Source organism: Solanum lycopersicum, chromosome 1 (assembly GCF_036512215.1).
Source record: "Solanum lycopersicum chromosome 1, SLM_r2.1".
In the NCBI taxonomy this organism is placed as follows: Eukaryota; Viridiplantae; Streptophyta; class Magnoliopsida; order Solanales; family Solanaceae; genus Solanum; species Solanum lycopersicum.
In genome coordinates this window covers 36,476,853-36,500,124 of record NC_090800.1, presented here as the reverse complement: position 1 = coordinate 36,500,124, position 23,272 = coordinate 36,476,853, and the positions used below count along the sequence as shown (strand labels likewise).

At 35.6% G+C, this 23,272-nt stretch overlaps 3 protein-coding genes and 1 long non-coding RNA gene across 5 annotated transcripts; 2 read left to right on the top strand and 2 right to left on the bottom strand.

The window, feature by feature from the left end:
* Positions 1-502: 502 nt before the first annotated feature.
* Positions 503-5,560, top strand: LOC104646453 (uncharacterized). 2 transcript variants are annotated; one of them, XR_011220935.1, is made up of 7 exons: positions 503-785; positions 1,254-1,933; positions 2,019-2,212; positions 2,290-2,730; positions 3,203-3,569; positions 3,943-4,018; positions 5,168-5,560. XR_011220935.1 is itself a non-coding variant. In XM_010319923.4 (7 exons), the coding sequence occupies exons 4-6, from the start codon at positions 2,728-2,730 to the stop codon at positions 4,002-4,004; spliced, it is 432 nt and encodes a 143-aa protein (XP_010318225.1). In that variant the 5' UTR covers positions 503-785; positions 1,169-1,933; positions 2,019-2,212; positions 2,290-2,727; the 3' UTR covers positions 4,005-4,018; positions 5,168-5,560. The 2 variants fall into 2 exon arrangements, 1 of the variants encoding a protein (XP_010318225.1); XM_010319923.4 differs by having other exon boundaries at positions 1,169-1,933.
* A 295-nt stretch (positions 5,561-5,855) lies between these two features.
* LOC138341889 (uncharacterized) lies at positions 5,856-6,668 on the bottom strand. Its single transcript, XM_069294010.1, has one exon. It carries the CDS (start codon positions 6,666-6,668, stop codon positions 5,856-5,858), a length of 813 nt encoding a protein of 270 aa, XP_069150111.1.
* LOC112940668 (uncharacterized) lies at positions 6,668-8,662 on the bottom strand. The gene is made up of 2 exons (XM_069294006.1): positions 8,088-8,662; positions 6,668-7,901 (listed from the first exon to the last, which is right to left on the bottom strand). The coding sequence occupies exons 1-2, from the start codon at positions 8,660-8,662 to the stop codon at positions 6,668-6,670; spliced, it is 1,809 nt and encodes a 602-aa protein (XP_069150107.1).
* A 5,909-nt stretch (positions 8,663-14,571) lies between these two features.
* Positions 14,572-19,331, top strand: LOC104646450 (uncharacterized). Its single transcript, XR_011220930.1, has 3 exons — positions 14,572-15,440; positions 17,649-18,060; positions 18,162-19,331. It is a non-coding gene; the product is annotated as an uncharacterized lncRNA (long non-coding RNA).
* The last annotated feature ends 3,941 nt before the right edge of the window (positions 19,332-23,272 follow it).

Below are 23,272 nucleotides of genomic sequence, written 5' to 3'. Positions count from 1 at the left end.
TCCATCCTAAGAGGATCCATTTCTTTTAACTCCGGGTATTAGAGGGAAATAATTTTCTGAAGGGACATTGTGCATTTTACGGGACTCGATTTTTTCCTTTCTGTTTCATTTTATTTACAGATCCTCGTATATTTGTTTTACCGTTATTAATTCATACTTATGATATTAATTGTTATTTCTGAGTGCATTTTTTAAATTATGTTATTAATGTTTCTAGATATTTTGACCAAAATGAGCTATTTTAAAAATCAATTTACCTAATTAATACGTTTTTAATTTTTTTTACAAAAATAGTATAAACGTACTTTATGGTAACGTTTTAGGCTTTATTTGATTTTTAAAAAAATAACGCCGTTAACTTAATAAACGTTACTGGCGGTAACGTTTTTATACTAAAACGTGACAGAGCCATATCCTCACTAAACGATGTCACTTTGTTATCCTCATTAACTTTTTTATACTAACGTGACAGCTGCCAAACCCTTTCATCCCTTCACCCTTTCAGCCCTTTCCTTGTAAAAAAAAATTGGCAGCCGCCATTGTCACTTTCTAAGCCTCCATATTCCATTTTCGTTCGGTAATTTTTTGACGAATAGGAGGCGTGAAAGAACAAAAACACAGGAAGACAATGAATGGATCAAAACCTCATTTCGTGGAATGGTAGCGGTAGTTTTTCCAAATCAATTTTGGGGATTTCTTGTTATATAGAGTTTCACGATAAATTACGGCTATCAATCTTCTGGAAAGCTTGGAATCAAGTTAATTTCCTGTGTTAGAGCCTTGAGGTATGTTTTTTTCCCTTACAAACTAGTAGATGGAATGCTTGAATTTTAGAATTTCTATCTTCTCGTATTTATATCGTTTTGGTTATATGGAATAATCACTCAAGAAATTATAATCTGCATGTTCTGTTTTTATTTTGATTTCATGCATCTTGTTGATGCAAAGAGAAACAATGAAAAGAAAAACAAAGAAAAAAAATGTTCACATGAAAATGGAAGGAAGACTATAATAGGTTGACCTGCAATGCGCTTCTACTGAAATTGAATTTATTTTTCAATATTTTAATAAAACATTTGGTGACAGTACATTACTTTGATTTGGTTGTTATATATTGGACTAACAATTATATTTAATTTACTTTCATATGGATTTTTCATTTTAATAGATACGTATATGACTGGTTATAGTGCATATCGATTGGATCCCGGTCCACTTGAACCATCGGTACTAACTCAACAACTTACCCGTAGGTCACGGGATATATGGAATGGAAGTGTTAATATGATTTTAAATACGAGGAGGTGTGATGGAAAATTTTGGGACCTCGTAAAGAAATATCCCATTCATCCACGAGTCTTAGAAATGATTGAATTATCAGGACTATATGGTGTTTATAGATCAAATCAACCTTCTATTCGTAGAGAGATGGCGTCCCGAGAGTCATACATTTCACTTTAGAACGGGTGAGGCGACAATCACCTTGCAAGATGTAGAAGTGTTGTATGGCTTACTTGTGAATGGTGATCCAGTACTTGGTGATGAGTCGATAAGGACCATAGGGGATTGGCAAAATATTTGTCAAAGATTGTTAGATTTTATTCCACGTCCTCAAGACTTCAACCGTAGTAGCCTCAAGGTAACTGCACTTAATGCGCATATGCTCGAGCAACTACAGTTACCTGACTTGACAACACAAGAAATGATCGATCAAATGGCTAGATGTTACATGTTTTGGATGATTGCTGGTATGATGATGGCAGATACATCTGGCAACTATCTAAAGCTTATGTACCTTCCTATACTCGAGGATCTCAAAGTAGTTAGCTCTTATAGTTGGGGTAGTGCGACCTTAGCGTGCTTGTATCGCTTTCTCTGTAAGGCCTCATAGAGTAACCAAAATGAGATAGCTGGCTTTCTACCACTGCTTCAGGTATACTTAATAATTACATCAATTCTTTATAAATATTTGTTCTAGTTTATAATATCATAATTATATATTTATATATTATGTTTAGATTTGGGCATGGGAGAGAGTAACCGTCCTCAGACCTCAGGTAATAGCACAAAGGGACATCGAAAATAATTTTCTTGCTTGTTTACCTAGGGGCCCATGTGCTACTAGATGGTTTGCACATTTTAGTTGGACTGATACCACAAAGCATGTGTTGAAAATTTTTAGGGATGCACTTGATCCATGACAGAGGATCAGGTATGATGTTATATTGTTTTTCTTTAAAAAATTGTGTATATATTGTAGTTGAAACTCATGTATTTTTCTTTATGTAGTTTATTTGGGAACCATATTCGGATGACTTAATTGAGAGTCTTCCTGATTATTGTCGAATTGAACGAGACATATGGCGTGTAAGAGCTCCAATTTTTTGTTGGGATATCGTTAAGGTTCACTTGCCTGATCGAGTTATGAAACAATTTGGATTAAAACAAACGATACCAACTCCATTTCTATTTGACGCCACACATTTTCACCATGATCGTAGGGGCAGATGAAATACAAATTGGAACTTGGAGCATGCACAATGGTTGCCTCTTTGGAACCAACAACTTCAATATGTTTGTGATGCTCCGATCAATCGTGAACCACTTCGATATGACGACCCTTACCTTATTTGGTTTAGACGCATTACTCGTCTTGTTATTGGTAATCCTACTCAGCGTCCTCAACAACAAGAAGGTTATGTGCCCAATTCAACGGCATATGAAACAATGGTATGTATTAGATTTAGTGTGTTTGTGCTTTATCTTTTGAGGATAATATTGCTTCTTCTCGAAAAATGTGACTTGGAAAATTGTTACCTATGTGTGTGGTTAGATTAAGCTACTTCTTAAATGGTTAACTTAAGCTACTGATTTGCACAGCTCTTTGTGCTGCAGTAATATTGATCTAAAATTATCGAATTTCGAACACTTTCCATTCTAATGTGGTGCAAAATTGATTGTTTACTTTTTTGACATAAAAGATGGTGTGATATTGCAGCATTTGAATATATACCTTATTCCATGACTTAGATTTAGTTTGTTTGTGATTTATCTTTTGAGGATAATATTGCTTTGGAAAATTGTTACGTATGTTTTTTCTTAAGAAATATAAAATTAGTGCTTTATTTTGATCTTTGTTTGAGCATCTGTTAGAAAAAAGAATGGAAAATGTTTGTAAGAAAAAAAATTAATCTTTGTGTAGGTGCGTCATATTCATTCCATGGTTGATAGAGCAAAAGCCCTTGGTGATCAGCCATCAATGGAGGATTTATACATATTTCGTGCAATGGTTCGAAATGAAGGAGAAAAGTGCTTGACATACGTGCACGAGGATGCTAGGATTAATGTACAAGCCGATTATAGAAGAGATGAGGTACATGATGATCATTTACATCATCTGGTTCGTAGGCGAGGAAAAGGTGGTGTTGCCGGTAGGAGGGCTCGTGCTGTTGAGAAAGAACGAGCGCTTATTGAAATGGATGAATCAGTCTCCGAAGATGATCACACAACTTGTGATTTTGGTTCCATTTCAAGGGGACAAACTCAAGAATTCACTCCCGGGGCATCAGGTATGACATATCAACCAACAAATACTGATATTGTTCCATACACGGCATCACAAATATAAAGGAATTCTAGTCTTTCATCACTTGAGAATGTATTTGGTGGTTCTCGACCTCAACATTTTGAGAATGCCCCCAACTTTAATTCATCACCTGGGCTGCCAATGTCCATTGAGACCCCTGGTGTTGTTAATCATTTAGAGGACTCCAACGATGAAGTGGAGAATGCAAACGAATGTGGTGAACCATCAGTGAAGGAGAAGCGTAGGATTTTTCCTAAGCGTTGTGGGACTGATACTATTAACATCTTTATTTTATTTTTTTGACATAAATACTCCTCTGTTTAGTCGAACAACTGAAAATTATTCTTGTTTGTCAGGGAGTCACTATCTTTACCAGCATGGCAAAAAAAAACAAGAAATGAGAAACAAAGAACTGTAGTTAAAAGGTTTCAGGTATCCAAATTTGGTACTCCTTGTTAAATTATTATTTCTTCCATGTTTTGGAGTATGAGGAAATTTAGTTTTGTGTGTGTCTAAGAAATCAATCATATTTTCTTACAATGACAGTTCTCTTTTGGTTTGAAACTTTGCAAACTCGAGATCTTTCAAGAAGAAACGTTCTTATAGTTGATTTTTTTATATCTGCTGGACCTGGGATAGTGCTGATTTTTTTTGGTAAAACAAAGTTGTTCCGAATCTGAAATGCTTCAATTGTTCCGAGTTAATTTAATGTTTGTGTTGTTTCAACTCTCGATAGATATTGGAAAATTGATTTGCATCGAGTTTTAGCCTTTTGGAAAACTGAAATTCTTTAGTTTTTCCAGGTTATTTGAAGGCTTGCATCGTTAGCCTTTTAGATATCTTGAAAATTGTTGCTTTTTGTGTGCTAGCAAGTGTATGTTTTAGAACCATTGTTCTAAAACGTACATCAAGTATTGTTCTGCTGTACATCAAGTCTTCTAAAACGTCTCTTGTTCCTTTGTTGCCAAACTGTCCAAATGATGCATAAAGGAATAAGCTTCCGTATCATATTGAATTCACATGTCTAAAAATATTGAATTCCCATGTCTAACAAGCAGTTAACTGCTGCTGTATATCAACTTTCTTGTAAGATGTTTAGAGTAGCAAAAGTTATTTAGGCAGCCAAATGAACATCTGTAAATTCTGGAAATATATAAAAATAATGAAACTCGACGTGCTAGCTTGTGCCACTGAGTTTGTGCTTTCAGTATAGATTGAGATTCTTAGTGAATGTAACTCATCAAAGTTTTCTTAATCATTTTTTCTTAGTTTGATGTAGCTTGTTGATATTCTGGATAACCCTTGGTGAATAGTAGAGATTTTTTGTGAAGATTGAAGCTACTAGTCATTATTTTGTAAAGCAACATGTTCTATGAATACATGAATGTCTCAATTATTTTCTATTTAGTTTGTGTTTTTCAAGTATTCCTTAATGTAACTTCAAGTTTGTGAAGCAGTAGCCATTGATGAACTCTTCAGCTAAAACTCACGAGGGCTTTCTTGTCTTTTTCCCTTTCAATTTGATTCTCTGTGAGTGTAGTAGAGATATATAAACAAGCCTATATATATGGGTGATTTCAGGGAGCATAACAAATCTCCACACATCTGAGATGAGGTGCCAATGGTTAGCACATTTTCTTGATGGAACATTGAAGTTGCCAAGCATAAAAGAGATGGAAAGTGATATACAAGAGTGGGAAGAATACATGAAAACATATGCTGGAAAAGAGTACAAAAGGACTTGCATTGCAGCCCTACACATATGGTACAATGATCAATTGTGCAAAGACATTGGGTGCAAAAATAAAAGAAAGAAGACTACGTTTCCTACTTGCAATCAGGTTATGTTAGGCTAAGTCCTAATAATTAGTCCTATTAAGTATTTCCTATATTTTTGTTGCGACGACAAAAAGTTATTAGTAAGTCGTTTTTCATTGTTTGGTTATCGGAAGTATTTAAGATATTTTGATGTGATAGAAGTGTTTTTTTTATAGTAAATTATTATTTTTTATCGACTTATCTGGAAAAGAAAATTACATCAAATGGTGAAATGGACTTTCCACAGTAATGATCCAAAGTTAAAATTATATATCTTTGACTTTCCTTAGTAGATAACTTTATGCACTAATAATTGAAAGGAAATTAATATAAATGGAAATTAACATTAATAATTTTCCTTTATTAGCAATCTGGAAAAATTCACATTACATTAGATGACATAAAGAAAATTAACACCATTAGACATTGACCCACAATTATTCACTTAAATTTAATTACGATTGGGACATTGACGCCTATCATGTCCTGTCTGCCTGCATAATCCACAAGCTCGCTCATAAACTGTAGAACTACGATCCATTTCATTATGTATTCTAGTTGTTCTTGGCCGATTAGGACGACGATAGAATTCATTACTTCTCATTGTAAAACTTGGAGATGGCCAATATGACTCATGACCAATTGGTGAGAATGACCAAGAATATGTTGCAACATAATTCTCTATTGTGAAATGCTCGCTAACAAAATTTCTAGCTAGCCCTCCCATTCTATCAGTTACCTTCATGACATGTGAACACGGGAAGTGCAAATTAACACATTTTCCACAATCACATTTTCTTTCATTTAGTGAGACATAATGAGGATTACCACCAATACCATCAACTTTTATAGATCTAACCTCGTATACTCCTGTGGGTATATTCCAATAAAAAACAAAGTGCCTCTTTGAACTTTCATAATTCTTCTCCCACTTTATTTTGAACCTCCCGATCCATAATTCATTTTGCTCTACAAGTTGGTGTGCTATTTGAGACCTACGGGTATACCGTTCAATAGTTTGCTCCAATGAAAGTCTAATCATAGCAGTGACAGGCAAACCTCGTGCTTTTTTCAACACTCCATTCAATGACTCTGAAAGATTTGTTGTCAACACTCCCCATTTTTTTCCATTATCATGGCTAAAAGTCCATTTATCCAAGGGAATTTCCATGAGGTATGCATGTGCTTCGATATTTTCTTCTTTAATTTGCCACATCATGGACTCAAACTTCCTTACTTGATGGGCTGAAGCAGCCCTCCACATCAATCTGCTGAGTTCCTTGTTTGGAATTTAGATTGAAAGTTGCTCTTAAGATGTCTTATGCAAAATCGATGGAAGACTCGAGGCTCTTGAAATCGCCGCAACTCCTGCAAACTAGTCAAGATTCCTTTTGCCCTATCAGATATAACACATACATTTTGTCTACTTTTTATCACATGTGCACTCAAATTTCTAAAAAACCATTTCCATGCCTCTTTTGATTCTTTGTCTACAATAGCAAACGCTAAAGGGAGAATGTTGTCATTTCCATCAATTCCAACAGCAATTAATAATTTGATCTCATATTTTCCATAAATATGAGTTCCATCTACTGAAATAACTGGGAGACATGTTTGGAATCCATCAATGCATGGCTTGAAAGCCCAAAATACAAATTTAAAAGTTTTTACCTCCGATGAACTCATAGACTCTTCGTATTTCCATTCCACAATTGTTCCATGGTTAAAGTGTTGAAAAGCTGCAAAAAATTTAGGTAGGTCACTAAATGATTTCTTAAAGTCACCATACACCAATTCAAATGCGCGTTGACGTCCAAGCCATGCTTTTCTATATGTCACTTGGTGACCAAAATTTTCATGAACCTTTGAAATGACATCTACCACCAAGAACTTAGGATTTTTTCTAATTTGATTTAGAAGTAGTGATGCAATCAAATTGGTATTTAGGTTGGCGTGACCGCTAGAAAGCCCCTCAGTCTCACAGCTATGGTTTTCAACATATTTTCCTATCTTCCAAAATTTATCTCCAACTTTTCGTCCTCGAAGAAACCACATGCAACCCAATAAATTATAAAACTTACATCTCACAACCCATAGACTTTTGGTAGATGTTACCACCTTGAACTCCTTATTTTTGCGCAAACTCCAAATCGTTACAGCCATTTTCAACTTTTCTTTACTACTAAAAAGCATACCTTTTTTTAAATCTTTTTTTGCTTGCTCAGACCAAACTGAACAACATTCCATCTCAGATTCACATGTAGACATGAAAATGTCTTCCTCATTCTCTAATGTCCTGAAATAGGGTATGTCATGAGACACACCCTGATCATGATTATGAAGATTTACATCATTTTGAGAAAAATCTCTAATATCATCAATATCTTCATCAGGTTCACTTTCATCACCATCTTTCGGAGGTTCATCTTCCTCCGAACTTTCATCACTAATTTCAGCATTTACATCATTATATAGATCAACGTTGATATCAATATCTCTGTAAAAAAATATTAGTCAAATTCTAGCAAAATTATAAATATACAAGTTTGTTTTAAAAGCGATAATAAATATTCTAAAATATTATTTCTTCTATTTATAAGAGATAATTTGTGTATACTGACAAAAAAATTATCTTATTAAATTGTTAGACTAAAATTTAATAAAATAAAGATTTGTTGTTTACCTAGCCTCATATTCCATGTGACTATTATCAATATGCATTTGACTACTTGAGCCTTCACCAAATGATTGATGATCATGCATCAACAATTGTTGAAATGGTGGTTGAACAATCGGTTCTACAAAATGAGGTTGATTGATCGTGGTAAGGCCATAATTTTGAGCCAACAAATTCATGTGATAACCATGATTACCACTAACTTGAAATGCAACATTTTGATCTGTCGATACAGTCTTCACATACATCTCCAAAATATTTATATCAATCTTATCCGCAAATTTTTGAGGTATGAAAAGAAATTGTAACAAAGATTGGTCATTCTCAATTTTAAACTCAATGAACCTTGTATTGTTACCTTGAATTGAACATGGATATTTTCCAGAAATATCCATATGAATATTTTCACTATATGTTCCCATTTTCTCATGCAACAATCCAACCAATTCAACATAGGTAGTTGAAGTCGACATGCTAATAATCATTCTAGCACATTCAGTATACCTAAATCCGTTCATATCCGTAATTATTTCTCCACCCCAATACAAAGCAACCATCACATTATGTTCAAAGCTCGTCATCTTAATCCTACACATAAAGATAAAATATTTTTTTAAATAATATTATTAAATTAGAAAGATAATTTTAAAGCTATAATAAGAACATAACAAAGGATAAACTTCACTTATTTAATTCATACCTGATGAAATTTTGTGAATATTATTTTTAAAATGGACCACACAAGGAAAAATTTTGCTGAATTATATTTGAACATGCAAAATATTACAACAACATTTATTTATAGTCACTTTGGGCAGTTTGAAAAATGGAGGAATATAACTTTAACAGAGTGTTGTAATTGGTAGCAATGTTTTTAAGGTAAAACGTTACTCTGAGTAACGTTTTATAGCTAAATATAATCTAAATTTGCAGAAGTCGAAGGCCCGTGATTGGATTCTTAAGAAACGGGACTCAAAGTAACATTTAAAGTGTAAAACGTTACTCAAAGTAACATTTTACAGTTGATTGATTTGACTCCGCCTTTGCATGATTGGAGTCAGTGGCCCGTAATTGAATTCTCCAAAAACGTACTCTGAGTAACGTTTTACACCTAAAACGTTACTCAAAGTTACGTTTATGCGTTTAACATCGCCAATCCGTTAACTTTTTGTCCGTTGAATTTTTATAACGAAAATATCCTAAAACGTTACCATAAAGTACGTTTATACTAGTTTGGTGGAAAAACTTAAAAACGTATTATTTTGGTGAATTGATTTTAAAAATAGCTCATTTTGGTCAAAAACTCAATGTTTCTGTAAAGTTATTGTCTCCGGTTATATTAAACACATACACGTATAGTAGGTATATTCATTGTATAGAAAATAATGTGGTACTCACTTCCAAGAATTCATGTTTTGATACTCCATATAAAATTTTATAACTTAAAGTACTACGTATAAGCGTACATATTATCTATTTTTACATAGATATGAAACTTATCACTCATTAATTGAAGAAAATGTGAATACTAGTTGATGAGTCCTACTTCCTGTGGGTAAGGAGGTCCACATTGTTGTGGAATTGAACTAGTTTGCAGTGACAACCCTTTATAACACATAGCTTTATAACGTTTTGTAATTTTCTAAAATTATGTTGGTAAAAAGTTCAGCACAAAGTACCTTGATAAGCAGATATTCCTAGCCTCCTTCCAAGGATTACAATAAGATCTGCATCTGTTTTCATTTTAGCTTCAATTTCATTTTCTTCTATTTTTCTAAAATCCTCTCACAGAGTGAGGAGAAACGAATTTTTTTGAGATTGTGAGAGAAGATTAAGAGTACCATGATAATGACCAAACGATAACTCATGATCCGATCAAACAAACAAAAAAAGTGTTTACTTATTCAAAATCTTTTCACATAATGAGAAAATATAATCTGAAATGTTATACTAACTGATTGTCACAAATGGTACTTTCTCGACACTTATGATGAATGTGACCTGCATATTTATTAGGACCATAGCGAAGAATGATTCCCAGTATATCTCCTTATATAATACATAATGAAATTTTAGAAGTCTGTATCAATAAACATGTTTATTTTAGCATGATAATATCTATTAGGATCAATATACCAATTTCAGCAATAGAATCAACGATCATATGAGGAATGCGGTCAAAGTTTGTGATATTGGTTGGTGGTGGATGTTGTTTTTCAAGTTCATTAGATGGTTTGACATGTTTAATTATTGATCTTATTCAAGAACCAGAAAAATTTATGTATTGTCTTGTCGTATGTAGTTGGTGAGACTTTAACTCTTGTAGTAGAGACATGAGTTTAAGCTTATCTTCAATTTTTTTGACATACATAACTTATGATATTCAAATGTTATTTACAGTACAATTTGAACAGCCTTTGATCCAAGTGTTCTTTGAAGGCCATTAAATATATATATATATATATATATTATTTTATTTTATTTGATTTTTTTTTCCAGTGGACTCCATAATTACATGGATTATCATATGATGTCACTCTATTCACTTTGTGACTTTTGATCAATTTTGATAAGATTTGTTCTTTAGTGGTGAAAGAGTAAGCTTGCTAATGATTTTCAGATGTTATTATTTCTTTTCTTTCAATTTGGAGGCTCTGTATTTATGTTTGTGGATGAGAGTTGAATTGTGTAATTTCCTATATTTGCTTTTGTTTTTTTGTATTGTGAAATTGATTGGTTGAGGAATAGTGGAGAAGGAATTGAGACTTTATAAACATGGAGTACAATATAAAAGTGGTGGTAAATCACTTATCTTTGTTCAAGTCTGTGTATTATGTATTTATGTTGAGTATGATTCAATGAACGATGATTACGGACATGAATTTAAGAGGCTGAATTGTTACGGAAGTTGTCTCTCAGGATCTCTTTGAAAATTAAGAGTTATTCTGATATATTTTTCATTGTTGAAAAGGTAGAGTGGTGTGCCATATATACAATTAACCTCAACAGATAACTTCAAACTGGTTAAAGAATTTACCCAACTTATGAATATAGTGTATGAGGTGACACATCTTATTCTATCTTTTTTCAACAACCAAAATGCTACCAAATAACTATTAATTCTAAAAAAAACATGTTGGCTATGTATTATCAATTGAGTCTCTTAGTCGTTATCAAAATTTCTTGCAGTGAATAAACCATTTGAAAGGATACCTGGAGAATTTGATAATTATTTGTTACATGTTTGCATAAGCTATATAATATGCAACTATAATAAAATGAAAGCAGTATATTATCTTTGAGGTTCCACTGAAATAGAGCTCAATTTCTAACAAAATGCTCCGTCGTGCAGCAAGTTTTAACTCCAGCCAAAGTTTAATTTTATTGTTGGTATATACATCTTCCTGCTCTGCAAAAACCAATTAATTGCTACTTAATATAGGAGATATCTTCTTACTTGAACATAACAAAATTAGGAAGGACTAGACAATTTGCCAGTCAACCAGGTCAGATATACTTGGTGATCGACACGTTCCAATTCGTCCAACGCTACGGTGAACTTGTCACTCCATTTCTCAACAACAGAAGGTCTAAATGTAGAAGCAACGACCATCTTGGATATAGCTCTTGCAATAGCACCATCAACCCCCTTACACCTTTTCCTTGGATTTGTTTCAGTAGGTGAAGGTTGAGGATCAGATGATGAACCGGGGAGTCAAATGTAGATCTTATACGGTAAAAATATAACTTAAACAGGTTAAGTACATTTAGAAAAATGATTTGGTATATTTATACATTTTAAATTAAATGTTAAAACATGAGGGAAGGTACACTGTTCATTATACGATGGGTAAGGTACGGAGCTTCACCTTAAAAACAAATTCACTAGACTTCAACCTTCTTTTTGTTAAGAATTTTGCAACTCCAATAGTCTATTAAAATGAGTAGCTAAGCCTCTACATATATAGAAGATGCATGCTTCACTTTAAGCACAACATAGCAAATCTATTATTCTCAAATAATCTGTCACCAACAAAATGGCAACCAAGAGAAAAGTAAAAGTAGTTTTAGATTCATCTAAGTATATAGCAACACATGATGTCAACTTTCCATCACTATAAACCCAATCATCCTGCTCTGGAATAGGCAACAATTTGGCAAAAGAGAATCCACACTTTTCAACTTCCACAAGTACATAAGGAAGACTAAGGTTCTGCATGGAACAAAAAAGATCAGCATGTCGACACTAACTTACCAGTTTTGCTTGAGATATATGAGTTCAAAAAACATAAAATATTTTCAGTATAACAATTGTTTTATGCCATCAATCTTTGGGAATACAATATTCTAAATCTTCTTTAAATTAGTAACTTAATCAATTGTTTTAATAGTGTTTTGTCCACTCTTTTTTATCTCCAAAAACAGAATCATCTCATGAATGTGATTATACAAAAACATAACCTTAGTTCCGAGTCGGTTGTTCAAGGCTTCATTCCACATGTTAGCAACATATGCCGGCTGAAGTTGGTTCAAAACAGTCATGACAGAAGCAAACCTGCACCGCACATCACAAAAACATCAGCAACAATTATGTAAAATAAGAGGTTGTCTTAAAACCAAGTTATAACCAGTTTGCGGAAGAAGCTTTAGGTACACTCCAAAAAATAACCAACAGGATCCAGGAACCAGGATCCACAAAAAGGAGTTCAATAACAATAAGTGAAACGCAAAAAGAGCGGTTTGATTGTGTAACATAAAAAATGCAGTTTACATAAGTCACCAACAATGCATGGAGGAGTAAACAAAATAAATGCAGCAGTCCTTAACCCTGAACTTCTGCCAAAAGTACCACATTTATGATAGCAATATTTTTGACAATATGGCTGACTTAAAAGTGCAGCGAAGTTTCGCTCATGTAAACTCCACAATATATCAAACCACCATCATCAATAAAAATTAAAGATGTCAAATGCTAACACAACTCAAAACAATTTGCACCCAAAAAATTAGAAGGAAAAGGAAAAGAAAAGGAGATAGCTAAAAAGTTTTTAGGAACTTCCAATTTTACAATTTTTCCAAGTCCTAGTGGTGTCACAGCAATGGAATACTTCATTGAAGCAATTTTAAACTATACACAATATATCAAACCACCCTCATCAATAAAAAAAATAATAAAGACATCAAATGGCAACACAACTCAATAAAACTTGTACCCAAAATTTAAGAATATAAAAGGAAAGGGATGTATTGAAGAAGTTTTTAGGAACTTTCTATTTTACAATCTTTCTAAGTCTCACTGGTGTCACAACCATGGAGGACATCAACTCTTGACCTCTTTGTATATATATGATGTTCAGGGCAAGTTAACATATGCATTTTTTTACTTGATAAAAAACTCAGCAATCGACGTTATCTATATTATAACACTTGGACATTGTAACTAGTAAATTTGATTAAAACAATAATAAATGCTACTTTAGGACCAAAGATGATGGATGTCGATGGATGTAGTACATAGTTTTGGCTTTGAATGTCTCTTGCTAATGTTAACTTGCGATATTTTATTCAATACATCAAAATTACCTGAAAATAGGTCTGATGTTGAATCACATACCAACAAAATTAAGAACCATAGTAAAAACACGTTCGATATTCTATATAATCAATATACACTTGCTATGTCATGTCAAAAGGGATCAAAATTGAATAGACAATAATATTTGTTGATGTCAAGCAAGTTTACACCTTAAGGGGTCGTTTGGTACAAAGATCAATAATACAGAGATTATTTTTATCAAGTGTTTGTTCATATTGTTTCTTACCTAGTTTTGTGTGTGGTTTAAAACTCTAACAAAAATTCTTTCCAATTATACTTTTGAGTTATTATGAGATTTTCTATTTCATGTAATTGAGTCACGATAGATGATTGACAGACAATATTAATTTTTATAGCATTTTTAACTAGCTAGGAGAATAGATGAATAAATTAGCAATTAAGTCACTATTGACACCCAATTTCAGACCTCAGGAACATAGATTAATCACTGAGCTTCTTAATTTTCAAAACGACTTAAAATATTTAGTTTTATAAAATTAAAATATATTTGCAAGTCTATTTTGGGTGAATTTTAGTCATTCTGTAATCCTTAAATGATAAATATGTTTCACATAATTTTGTATATAGTTATTATATTTTTGTGAATATTCGAAATCGTCTCAAAAGGATGATAATTTTAGTAATCATTTTATTAATTCGATCTAGCATAATTTTGAGTTAGTGACATTATTTAGTTTATATCCAAACTAATTATTTTATTTAGTTAAGTGTACAAAGTTCATTAAATTAATTTATGCTAATTCATTTTATTAATCAAAATACATTCAACCCTTCTAGAAGCAAATTTCAGATCATTTGTTAATTAAAATTTTTCCTCTAGGCATCCCATTCCATTTTTATTCCCAGCTCAAATCAACCCACCTTTCTTTTCCCAGTGACCCAGGCCCATACCCCTCTTTTTTTTGATTTCCTTCACCCGTCCAGTCCGTCCCAAATCAGGCAACCCGTTCAACCTAATTTCCCATTTACAATGAAGAATCTGGAATAATGAAAGCACTCCCAGAAACGTTCCCAACTCCACTCGCAGCAGCCCCAAATTCCAGTACTCGACCTTTCCTGTGTGCTTCTTCATCTCCTTCAAGCGTGAAGCAGCAGAGCTAATGGCACGTGATCAACTACCGTCCAGCATCTTCTTCTCCTTTCGGTTCGTACAGCGGAGCAGTGGCTGGCAAATTTCTACCCAAGCAGTAGAGTCTGCTCATCCTTGCAGGTGGGAGATGGTGCCGCGTGGTATTTCAAGGACGCACGATACATCCTAAGCGTCCCTTCTCCCTTCCCCTTTTGGAATAGGAGCGATTTCGCAGGAAAAGGTGCTGGCCTGAATTAGTGAAAGTTTTGGTTTTCAAATTTTGAATTTGGGCCTTCCCTCATCCGAAAATTGCCCTCTCTTCCCCCCAATAAGTTTTGAAATCCTAGATCCCTCCGATATATATTCTATTTCCTTCACAGAATTGGGGACTTTTTTTTTTTTGGAGTGGTTGGACGATTTTTGTGGGTGAGTTAAAAATTCAGAAGAAGACATCGGAAAAAAGGGTAGAAATTTCTTTTTGAATTTTGAATAGAGGTACAGTGAGGTAGAAACTATAGATATTTGAGAGTGGGTCTTTCAGAAGAGAATGTTTTGAGATTTTCAGATTTTTATCGAGCCACTCATTTATTTCTTTGTCCATCGAAATTTCTCAAAATAATCAGTAGTCGCTGCCCCTCTGTTTGTCTCGTCCCAACTCGCTGCGTTTAAAAATGTAAACTCCGCTTCTATTTCAACCTTTTTTTTGTAAATATGGTTTTTAAAGTTGTGGTTGTTTCGATTGATTCACTGGTTCTCTTTCTCTCTCGACTGCCATCATCCTTTTGGTGCATTATTGATTATATGATAGCCAAATGATTAGATAAGTTGGTGTGTCAACTGTATGGAGTGTAAAATGGATTCTTATGAAGTTTATATTCGTACGCGCTAGTTGGTTAGCCTGAGTTTTCTATTCTTCACAGTCTTCCCGAAGCCTATATTTATTTCGTTTTTCAAAGATTTGGTCTTATTGCTTGTTTTAACCTGTTTTTGTTCTGTTGTTCATATTTCTTCCCGAGTTTTCTTGGTTGAGTGGTACTCTTCTGACTTTTTGATTGTTTATTTGCTAATCATTTTGTTTTATTCCGTCCATACTAGTCAAAATAGGGGTCCTCTTTCGTTGTCATGTATCTTAAGGAGGCAAATGAGTTTTCACAGTTTGTTTTAGCTGCCTTCTAATATAACAAATCCTCAAGTAGTAGTCTTGAATAGAATTAGTTTATCTTGTTAGTTTTTTTTTGTGCGTTGTTAGCATTCGAGTCTATTATTTGGTTTGTTCTAATGTGCTAAAGCGTACAGGTTGCGTGCATTATTTTATCGCTTACATTCGAATTAGCTTAGCGTGTTTAGTTTTCTTCTGAGGGGTATAAACATGAATTTGGAGTCTGTGTTTTCAAATGCACGCCCGCAAGCTGTCATTCGTCTCTGCTCATCCTCTATTTTGGTCATTCGACACTCTGACTTTAGGATTAGATTAAAATTTTTGGTAGTTTCCTTTTACGTCTAAGTCCTCAAATTGACCAATTTGCTTAAGTATGTATGATGCAGTGCTACATTCAACTTAGTCATTTAGTTTCTTTCTGCTCATTTTTCAAATCTCTGTTGATGCCCTCTTTTGTGCTCCTTTGGTCGCAGCCTTCACTGTTGCCTTTCAAACTTGATTTTATTTTTTGCCACTTTGTTCCGTTTTGAGTCGTATAGTTGGTTTTTCTTACTTCATTTTTTTAGCTTTGTTTGAAGTTGAAAGTGCTGGATTTAATTCTAACTTGCTACTAGTTTGATCATATGCTTGTTTCTTTTGATTGATACATTAAGTAGTTATTTATCTTTCTCATGACTATTTATGAGACCCATGACCCTCATATTTTCTTAAATAAGTTTTGACATATTATGAGACCCATGACCCTCATATTTTCTTAAATAAGTTTTGACATATTATGAGCATAGATTTCAGTGTAAAGTTATCTATTGTGATCTAGCTTATGTCATTTGTTTCGATTAACCTTTTGAGGAGTTAAAATCCATGTAATGGGAGATTATTTTAATAGATGCATGAATCGGTGCTTTGCTATTATTATTATTACGTTTTTAGATTTGCTTTATGGGTAGTAACTTTCATGATTATAATTGATTTTTTTTTATTCTTAAAGGAGTCACATGCTGGGCAATAGCTAATTTTTCTTATTATTTACATCATTTAGAATAATTAATTACCCCTTCTATTTAGTAAAGATCTTGTCTAAGGGTGGAGTTGCTTGGATATTTGGTGATTAAATGACTCAGGCTTCCGGATCTCGTTTTTCCTTCATGCCATCACTCTCTCCCTCCGTCCTTTGCCTTTGGCTGATTATCTCCGGTCTCCATAAACAATTGCCTTAAACTGTGTTTGTTTGAGTTAACAATGATTAATGTCTTTAGGCAAGCTCGTTTTTTTAATCTCGATGTGAGATATACAATGTTTGTTTTGTTTTTGTCATGCTTATGATTTTTATTTCTTTACTTTTTATTTGTTATCTCATATATTCTCATTATGCGTTATCGCTAATATTGAATAACCCATTCAGTTTATATCACCTTGTCATGTAATGTCTGTCGTGCATATCTAGAATACGATTATTTGTTTTAATTCTATTTTATTTATAAATAAAACCCTACTCCTAGTCAAACTAAGATAGAGTGAAACCAAATCCCAAAATTAGCGTATTGGCCTAAGATGACCCAACACCCAAGGAGTGTTGAGCCCATTAGAAAGACCGCCCTGAGTCCAAAGAGCCCACAGCACGCTAGGACGATCATATTTATGTGCTATTTGAAGGATGTTTGCATGTTTTACGGATTGTTGTGTCCTGGGGGGTGGCAACTGACTAGTTCTATGTTTTTGTAGACGTCAAATCAGTTCCTCAGTTTCAAAATGGTCACCGAGACACCAGACATTCTTCGCGTATGGTGGAACAACCTCAAAGACTGTCAAAAGAGAGAAATCTTGATTCACTTGGGTCACCTACCTTCGATAATAGACTTCAAGGTTTGGCCCACGTTAATCGAGGTAATTACTAGGTTTTGGGATGCTAAAAGAATGGTTTTTCAATTTGGAGACGTCGAAATATACCCAAAAATAGAGGAGATAAAGGATTGTTTAGACTCCATCGGAACATGTGGCAAGAGGATAAAATATCCAGATCATCACATCCTTCTACCAGATAGACCGACTAGTGCAAAACTGAAAGACATGTTACTGTTAGTGAACGCGGACTGCTGGATGCTCAAAATATACCACTAATGAGATTTTTCGAAAGGTGGGGGCACGAAAGCTATTTCAAATTATTTCCAAACGAGTTCTATAATCACAATACTTGGAGACAAACTCTGACTATCACGTTCTCTGTATGCCTTTTAGGAACAATGGTGTTCCCTCAGGATGAAGAAAAAGTGATCGATACTCGGGTAGTGATGGTAGTTGACGCCATCTTCAGAGGAATTGGTAAAGGAGAAGAAGCAAAGAAACACTACAGTTTGGCCCCAATTATTTTGGCTGACATCTATCGATCTCTGAGTTTGTGTAAGAATAGATTCCAATTTTTCCAAGGGTGCAACATTGTGCTTCAGTGGTGATGAAAGAACATCTGTGTAAAAAAAACGGCACCCAACAACAAGAGTTGTCCAAACCAAGCCAAACGAGTTCCCTTGACAATAATGAGTTTTATATAAGCATCTGTGGGTTCCCAATTCACACCATAAGGGATGCACGAGTCCAAAACTTTATGTCACAGAAGATCGAAGCTCGTGGGGCCAAGCGTCCTTTTATGGTCCTTTCCAGCATTAGAGGAATGCGACCACACAATCCAGCTAGGTTGATGCGACAATTAGGTAGAACACAAACCACACCGGTCCAAGGGGATACCAACTCTTTTGTCATTGATTACAACGGGTGTATTAAAATACCTTTCGCCAAAACCATCCTCCAAAAATGGGCTGGGCGCGTCAACCTGAAAGTAAGTATTGCTGAAAACAGGTATGAAGCCGGGTATGTTGATGAATACAAAACATGGTTTCAGGATGATTTGCGTGGTGTTGTGAACCTGACACCACGCGTGGGTCGAGAAATTGAAGATGTCCAAATGAGGATTCAAATTCACGCATATCATTTTCAGCAGGAATGGGACCAAAGGGAACATGAATTTCGATAATGAGAGCAAGAGTACCACTTCAGAGAATTTGAAAGCCAGAGGGTCTTCGTTGTCATGTCACAAGAGTTAACCAATGCGAGGACTTATTTGATGTGTCTAGATACCACCCTGGACGAGCAGATCAATACTCTTCGATCTATGCCACCGTCTTCCAAAGCTGTGTGTGCCGAGCCGTACATGGTAACAAGCAAGTACATCATTCGTGAGAGGTAGAAAATGCCAGAGGAGCAGGATCTTCAACTTTCTAATTCCCTTGCGTGGGATTGTTTTCTATTTGTATTTGCAATGTATTCCCCTTCCCCAAAATGTACCCCCGTGTTGATTAAACTCTGTAACGAATGCTATGATTATTTGTAAAGTTTATTTTGGGGGTGCAACAATTTGTTTTAAATGATGCAATACATCCTTCAGATCGCTAGGCCTGCCCTTGGCACAAAAGGCCACATGCATGATTAGAATGCGATATATGTGTTTTTAACTGTTTATGTGATATGCTGTTTTGAATGAGGGCATCGTTAACCCACTCCTTTCCAGAAATTTCTGAAAAATATGCACACAAGTCACTATTACAAAATGTCCGACCAGATTCCTTGAGTCTTGAGTTTCTCAAACAAAAGCAAAATCCTTTCTCCAGATCATAAAACACTACTCTAACCTCTCATGAAAGGTGAGATCACAGTTATGGACAAAGGAAAGAATATACATACTGAACCAACCGAAGAAGAGATGGTCGACATACGAAAGCAGCACGGAAAGCGCCGCTATGATCTATTGTTTCCTCCTGAGAACCCCGAATTGGAGAACATTGAAGAAAGTTATGAGGAAGCGGTCGCTTGCAAACCTTCTCTCGAAGAACGTATGGCAGAAGGGGACCAGAAAATAACTCTCGAAGCATATCCACAAGAACGCCGAACAAGAATGGAAGCCATTTTGTGCGCCCTCATTTTCGAGCATTATCAATCTATGTGTATGTTGAGGCCCGTCGAAAGAGTATCTTCCCAGGTGGGATCAGCGGACACCCGCAAGACTTGTGAGTGTCATCCTAACAAGAAAGGGCATACGATAGAGGAGTGCATAGAGCTTAAGAATGCGGTCCGTCATTTGCTCGATATGGACAATACTGTGAACAGTTGGGGTGATGGAGTCATCATTGCATGTGATGAACCACAGCTAGACATACCACTCAATGAGAGGAATATATTCTATTGTTTCTCATTCACGCCTTTAAAGAAAACGATATTGGAGGTCTATTCAGAATTGGTTCGAAATGGAGTCTTCACCCCTTTCTACAAGGACGTGGACGTGTTGTATTCCCTTTGGTTCGAAGTTCAAAAATATTGCCCCTATCACAATGCCACAGACCACTGCGTTGAAAAGTGTCTTGCCTTCCGCCACAATGTTGAATATCTTGTCAGCATAGGAACGATTCAAGTCGAGTCTATTCCTCGTGGCTGATTCTACAACAAGAAAAAGAACGAATGAGATGGGGACACCGTTTATCTTTTAAAAGCTTTGTTGTTTTTCAATTTCCTTGTAATCGTAATGAATGAATGAATGAAGAACAAGTATTTCCTTTATTCGAACTACGTAGGGACTGAATTCTACTTGCGAGATACGTAGAAAGCCTTCCAAGGCCCGACCCCTATCATTTAAAATTTTCATTCTCCCCCTTTCATATTACAAGAAGATACGAAGACCAGATCAACGGACGCTAAAGAACAGCTGCAAGAAGAACTTGACTCAACGTGATCTAACCTTTCTGAGATAGTGTCAAACTAAAACAAGCAAACTCCTATTGTTAAAAAGATAATTTCCCTTTACTCGTGGGTCAAGATGTCCTCAAACAAAACAACTTTGTGTGTTTATCTTCTCTCTATGTGATATCCTGCATTTTGTATTCTGAACATAAACTGACAAATCTGTCTTTGAGTGGTTTTCCATCTTAGGTAATTTGAAACTGGCATGTGTCGATTAAAATGGCTGATCATCCATACTTCACTTGATCCAAAGGTCCTGCATATTCCTTTCCCGACAAAAATTTAAACAAGGGAAAAACGGTAATGGGAGACAACTACAAAAAAATCAGTCTCACTGATGTTATGGTGGCTCAACCCACCATAGCAGATCAAAACAAATTGATTATGCAGTTAATGCAGCAGATTGCTGAAATGAGAGTGGAAATGCAAAGGAGACAGGATCTGCCTCCACCAGGTTTTAGTGTCAACGTTGCTACTGATGGGAGACCTCCTCTCTACTTCCCTTCTTCGAACATGAATCCAGCTCAAAATATGTCATCTACTCCTACTCAAAATCCCTCCGTCATTGATTTGAATACCCAAAATCCTCAGTATGCCATCGCCTCCTACCTGACTCCACCACCTCCTAAAAACAACCATTCCCAAATACCACCTCATCCTCAAAATACCCACCATAAAACCGCTCCACCACCGCAAAAAAAGAATCAAAACCAAAACTCATTCCACCCCCAAACTCCTCACCACCACCAAAACCAAAATACTAATCCCCAAACCTATCCGCAAAACTATTAAACTACCCAGAATGTCCAAAGTCCTTCCGCAGGTCCACCCATACCTAAAAAATAACTTTCCAGATCCCCGTCCCAACTAAGCACGATGTGCACGGTTTTGAGCTAGACCATTACGAGGAGCAGGAAAGATAGTGGAGGGAAAAAGAAGAGGCAAATGTGAATATAAAGTAAAATAAGTGAAGGAGTTCTAATGCATCCCTGAAGTTGCTGGTATGAACTATGAGGATTTGTGCATTTATCCGAATCTAGACCTACCAGAAGGGTTCAAGATTCCAAAATTTGATACTTTCAAAGGTGTAGGAAATCCTATGGCCCATCTGAAAGCCTACTGCGACCAACTTGTCAGGGTTGGTAGAGATGAAGCTTTGTTGATGCGGCTCTTTAGCCAAAGTCTATGCAGGGAGGCTCTCGAATGGTTCACTTCCCATGAAACCAGACAATGGCCCAGTTGGAATGCTCTAGCCAAGTAGTTTATCAATCAATTTTCTTATAACGTGGAAATTGTTCCCGATCGCTACTCTCTGAAAAAGATGAAGCAAAATTCAACTGAAAGCTACAGAGTTTGCATACATGTGGAGAAAATAAGCGGCTAGAATAAGGCCTCCTATGTCCGAGAAAGAGATAGTTGAAGTATTCGTGTAGGTTCAAGAGCCCGAATACTAAGACAGAATCATATTGCTAATAGGAGAAAAATTTGCTGAGATAGTCAAGGTTGGTGAGACAATCAAAGATGGGTTGAAAACTGGGAAGATTGCCCGTGTTATTGCGTCGCCCGGATCATCGATTTTGTTGAAGAAGAAAATAGATGACGTTTCTGTTATCTGTTACGAGGGGAGGAAGGCCATAGAAGATCATCATCCTACCAAGGTCGTCCTCGACCTTCCTAGAATTCTTACCAGTCTTGCTACACGCAAGCTAGTTGTCCAAATACTCCTCCTCTTGTCTACCAGAATGCTACCTCCACATACCCAAATGTCCCCCTCCAAATTACCAAAATTCATCTCATGTTTACCAAAAACCTCCTCCACATTATCAAGATTCCATTCACCATTTACGAAAATATTGCTCCTAACTGTGTCAATGTGCAGTCAAACTACAGAGCACCCCCACTATATATCAAGTCCAAGCTCCATTATACCAAAATGCCCTCACGAATTACAATCTCCATCACTAAATTACCAAATAAATCCATATTCAAGAAGACAAACTCCCCGTCCAAATACTCGAAATTATCAACAGATGCCTCCTCCCCAACAAGGTACCTATGATCTCCCTCGACCCAGATTTGAGAAGAAGCCCCCCAGAAACTGTATCGCGCTCGCTGAAAGCCGAGCAAAGTTGTACGAGAGACTGGGTGGAATTGGATACATTCACCCGGTGGGGCCCAAGCCGGCGGATACTAGTTCCAAACTACCACCCGATTAAAGGTGTGCGTATCACTTCAACAGTGTTGGACATGATACTGAGGACTGTATCAACCTCAAACACAAGATTTAAGATCTGACGACCAAGAAGTGGTTTCTCTTCAAACAACCGCGCCCAATGTCAACACCAATCCTTTGCCGAATCATGGAGGCACCAATATGATAGAGAGGGTTGTGGCTTCGTTGAGCGTTAAAGAGAAAAAGGAGTTCGGATCTTGACACCCGCAAAGGTTGTTGCCTTGGTGCTAATTGAAGCTCCTGCTAGGCCGAAGTTCATGATTGAAACCGCAGCCGCTCAGGGTATGACCCGATCTAGGAGGTGTTATACTCCCAAAGAGTTAGCTGGAGG

What these genes read in the sequence shown, in the direction of transcription:
- LOC138341889 (XM_069294010.1), bottom strand. Translation starts at nt 6,668, where the DNA reads ATGTGGAGGGCTGCTTCAGCCCATCAAGTAAGGAAGTTTGAGTCCATG.
- LOC104646453 (XM_010319923.4), top strand. An exon ending in ATTCACTCCCGGGGCATCAG is followed by an intron (nt 3,570 to 3,942) that starts GTATGACATATC and finishes CTTGTTTGTCAG; the next exon opens with GGAGTCACTATCTTTACCAG.
- LOC112940668 (XM_069294006.1), bottom strand. Translation starts at nt 8,662, where the DNA reads ATGACGAGCTTTGAACATAATGTGATGGTTGCTTTGTATTGGGGTGGA. An exon ending in CACATGGAATATGAGGCTAG is followed by an intron (nt 7,902 to 8,087) that starts GTAAACAACAAA and finishes ATTTTTTTACAG; the next exon opens with AGATATTGATATCAACGTTG.